General features: G+C 33.9%; 1 protein-coding gene across 1 annotated transcript; it reads right to left on the reverse strand.

Moving 5' to 3' along the window:
- Positions 1 to 409: 409 nt before the first annotated feature.
- On the reverse strand, positions 410 to 2,782 carry LOC138349330 (uncharacterized). Its single transcript, XM_069299656.1, has 3 exons — positions 1,722 to 2,782; positions 1,441 to 1,644; positions 410 to 562 (listed from the first exon to the last, which is right to left on the reverse strand). Exons 1-3 carry the CDS (start codon positions 1,920 to 1,922, stop codon positions 410 to 412), a joined length of 558 nt encoding a protein of 185 aa, XP_069155757.1. The 5' UTR covers positions 1,923 to 2,782.
- Between the last annotated feature and the right edge of the window lie 1,126 nt (positions 2,783 to 3,908).

The raw sequence follows: 3,908 nt of genomic DNA on the forward strand, positions 1-3,908 counted from the left end.
TTCCATCAGTTGTTGCACTTAAAGTTGATTTCCAATTGCCAACTTTTTTTTTCAAAGTACTCTTTGTAACTCCTGCGCCATATAGTCTTAGACGTCCCGGATGTTCAGGACCCATGACGCTTGAAAATGCATCAACATACTCACCTTTTATGCTTATTTGTTTTTCAATTTACTCCATTTCAGCCTACCAAAGTATATCCAACAAATACAATCTTATGAAATAAATAATTTATCTCAACAAAAAAAATTAAAATAGACAGGCACATACAATTTTACTAGTAGTATCTTCATTTGAGGCCTTGTACGATCGCCCAGGCTTTCTTGTTCTTGTAACCCTAAAGAGATCCTTAGATGATACTGTCTCCTTATCTTTGTCCTAGTCAAATTGAAATACATATAAAAACTAAACTCACATTGGAAGAGATCCAAAAGAAAATTTCATTAAAAAATAATATATCAGAGAACTCACCAGCTTATTACGAACTAATGCGAAACTCTTTTTGCCAGCAGTGTGTGGATTCATCAGTTTTTTTCGATTCTTTGCATTTGTTTCAGACATTTTCTGCAAAGAAATAAATCAGTAATGTTAATCGAAGGTATATTAGTGTTATATAGTGTACTAGACGAGGTCAATATTAGTCTGTCTTTCCTTTATAACAATCCATTTTTCCTTTATAACAATCTGTCAATATTAGTCATTATATAGTGTTAAGGTGTCTTGTAAAATGCATGTGACTATCACAATAAATGAAGCTGTAAAATATTACAACAGAGAAGAGAGTAAAAGAAAAAATAAAGCAGAATATATACTATTATCACACTACTTTAGACACCAAAGTACAACCAAGCCTCAGGTAAAGTAGAATCAATACTATTATGTCAGCAACATCGATATCACACTATGGACAATTATGTCATAGCAGTCAGTATTGGCACTTTATCCAGATGCTTTAGTACCTATACTATTCATATGGTTACTATATGTTTTGATTTACTTTTGTAGCAGTCAGAGAGAAGGTTATGCAGACTGGTCCGTACACAAACCATAATAATGCTAGATGTATGAATTACAAATAGAAATGAATCATATTTCATTGCAATTGACATTGACATTTCACAAACTTAAGTGGAGATAGTTACACTTGCTGCTCCTTATGGGTCATTCTAGTAAGGTCTGAATTACAGATACATGCCAAAATGTTGCTCTAATTGCTTTAAGTTTGGGCATGATAATGATCCACTTGCTGATTAAAAGACATCTATGAGAAAGAAGAGTCAGGAGGAAGCATAGAAGCTGGGAAGGGAGGTACTATTTTTTCTAACCGCTTTGAAGTGTTGGGGGTCACTAGGTGGGAAGAAGCTGGGAAGGGAGCAAAAATCAGGAGCTATAATACAAATGCTACTTATTAAAAAAATTGATATTCTGAACTACATTTTTACCTTGAATTTTTCAGAATTCCAATATTTGAGTAGCTCTCTAAATTGACATTCTGGAATATGACCAGGCTTTTTTGCCATTTGAACTGCATCATTTTCAAATGGATCGTAATAATTAAGCTTCAAATCACTTCTATGTCTTCTCCAAGCATCTCGAATTGTTACCATAGCCCAATGGTATGCAGCTTCAGGAATAATATATTTCCCCTATAATTTTGTGTCTTTCGATTAGCCAATAGAAGTAAAATACTTTTACAAATAATTTATTATTGTAAACTACAAACCTTGGTATAATCCCACAAATCCTTTTTAGTGTCCATGCTCCTCCAATCCAATATATCAAATGGGCAAAGAGTCGCATTTCTAGCCAATGTTCCTAGGAAGCTACTTAGCTCTATGGCAACACTATCTGTAGGACCAACAGGTTGATTTTGACTATTCAGTATGATCAACTTACGTTCTTTTAGGGTATGAACATCATGCATTTGCGTTCTACCTCTTTTATTTGGACTGGAAACATCTCCAGCTATAAGAAAATAAAAGAAATATAATTAAAAATTATGAATACATTTAATAGGTTTGTAATCTTATATGTTACCTTGTTCTTCAGGTTGATCATTTGTTTGAGGTGTGACAGAATTCATTTGCACTTGATCCTCGAAAGGAAAATCTTTGCCATGCTGCTCAAGAGGCAGCTCCTGGACAGGATGCTCAAGAGGCAGCTCCTCGACAGGGTGCACAACAGGAAGCTCCTCGACAGGCTGATTTTCAAAAGGCAACTCCTCGGCAGATTGTCTTTTTGCTTCAGATTGTGGTGCTACTACTGTTGTCCTCCAATTAATTTGAGCAGATGTCCTTTCTCGCACTCTATTTCTTTAATAATTTGATTTGTTGTCAATAACTGTGGTTTCTTATTTTCCAAGAATGATAACGATCCCGGTTTAGAAAATGTCTTCTTTTTGGCTTTTTTGGTTCTTTTTGAAGTTTCTTATTGACTCATATCTATGACTATTCTGACCTGTATGAAAATAGAAGAAATTAAAAAGTTACAAAGATATTACAAAGAGCTGAATCCCATCTAGTAAGTCTGTTACTGTTCACAATCACACACAAGATTTAGAGTGTTTTTAGGAAGCCAATTGGTGGAATTATAAGAGCAGCAAGTATGTTACTGTCCACAATCACACATAGTACGTTTGGTACTGTCCACAATTAAATTTTCTGCACTCAATCACATTCATAGAATGTACATTAAGTACTCAAAGAGAGATATAGCAAAGAAGTGTTCAAAGAATCATAAAAACGAGATACGAACCTGGAGTGTTGGACCTTAATAAAGAGATGAGAACCGACTGATTTGCTGGTCCACTAATATATTGAAATTGCTCAGAGAAACTGCAAAAAGAAGAAGAATGAAAATGATCAATAAGAGAGAAAAAGGACTTACCATAACATGAAAAAAAATATAGAAACAAGAAGAAGAGATAGCAAATTCAGTTCATTCAACATTCATAATCTATATGATGCAACTCAAATGATATTCATTACTTACTATAAGAAAAAAAACATAATGTATTCGAACAAGTCCACAAGATCCTTTGTCAATCATCAACTTCCATCCAATCTCAATCAGTATCATCAAAGTCATCCTCCTCTTCCAATGTTTCCATAGATTAATCTTGTGAATGTTGTGCAATGGAAGGAGCATCATTGATATCAACAGGAAGATCTTCTCTAGACCATCTAACATCTACATCAACTAATCTTTCTGATGAACCAATATCATTATTAGGCTCTCTCCAAAATGTTTCTTCAATATTAAGACAATTTTCTTCCTCCAAATCATACAAATCCACAGGGTCTTTGTTTCTTGCATAATAACATTTTTCTCAACCGGGTCTTCCACATAAAAAACTTGATGCACTTGAGATACTATTACAAAAGGATCATTTGTACTATATTTTTTTGTTGAAATATACCCGAGTCAATCCATATTCATCGACTTCATTATGAAACCAATCACAATTAAAAAGTACAACACTAAAGCAATCCCAATAATCAATCCCAATGATATCTTGAATTATTCCGTAATAGAGAACCATTCCATCAACAGGATTTTGCTCCCTATCACTAGAAAAACTATCCGTTGTGGCTAACAAAGTCAATCCATTATTCTGAGTTTTACAAGGGGCATCCCGTGTCTTCGTATGAAATCGATATCCATTAATGAAATATCCAGTATATCTTTTTGCCACAAAGTTAGGCCCTTTAGCTAGCCATTTTAAATGATTGGACACTTCAATATTTTCAACCTTTTCACTAAACCAATCACCAAATTCTCTACTATGGACCTGTGCTTTTACCCATGCATTGCCTCTAGTACGATTATCAGTTAAGCTCTTATGTTCCCTGTAAGCATGTAATGTAATTTAATCAATGTGTATTTATAAATGAAATAAAATTTTAAATAC

Source organism: Solanum lycopersicum, chromosome 6 (assembly GCF_036512215.1).
Source record: "Solanum lycopersicum chromosome 6, SLM_r2.1".
Classification (NCBI taxonomy): Eukaryota; Viridiplantae; Streptophyta; class Magnoliopsida; order Solanales; family Solanaceae; genus Solanum; species Solanum lycopersicum.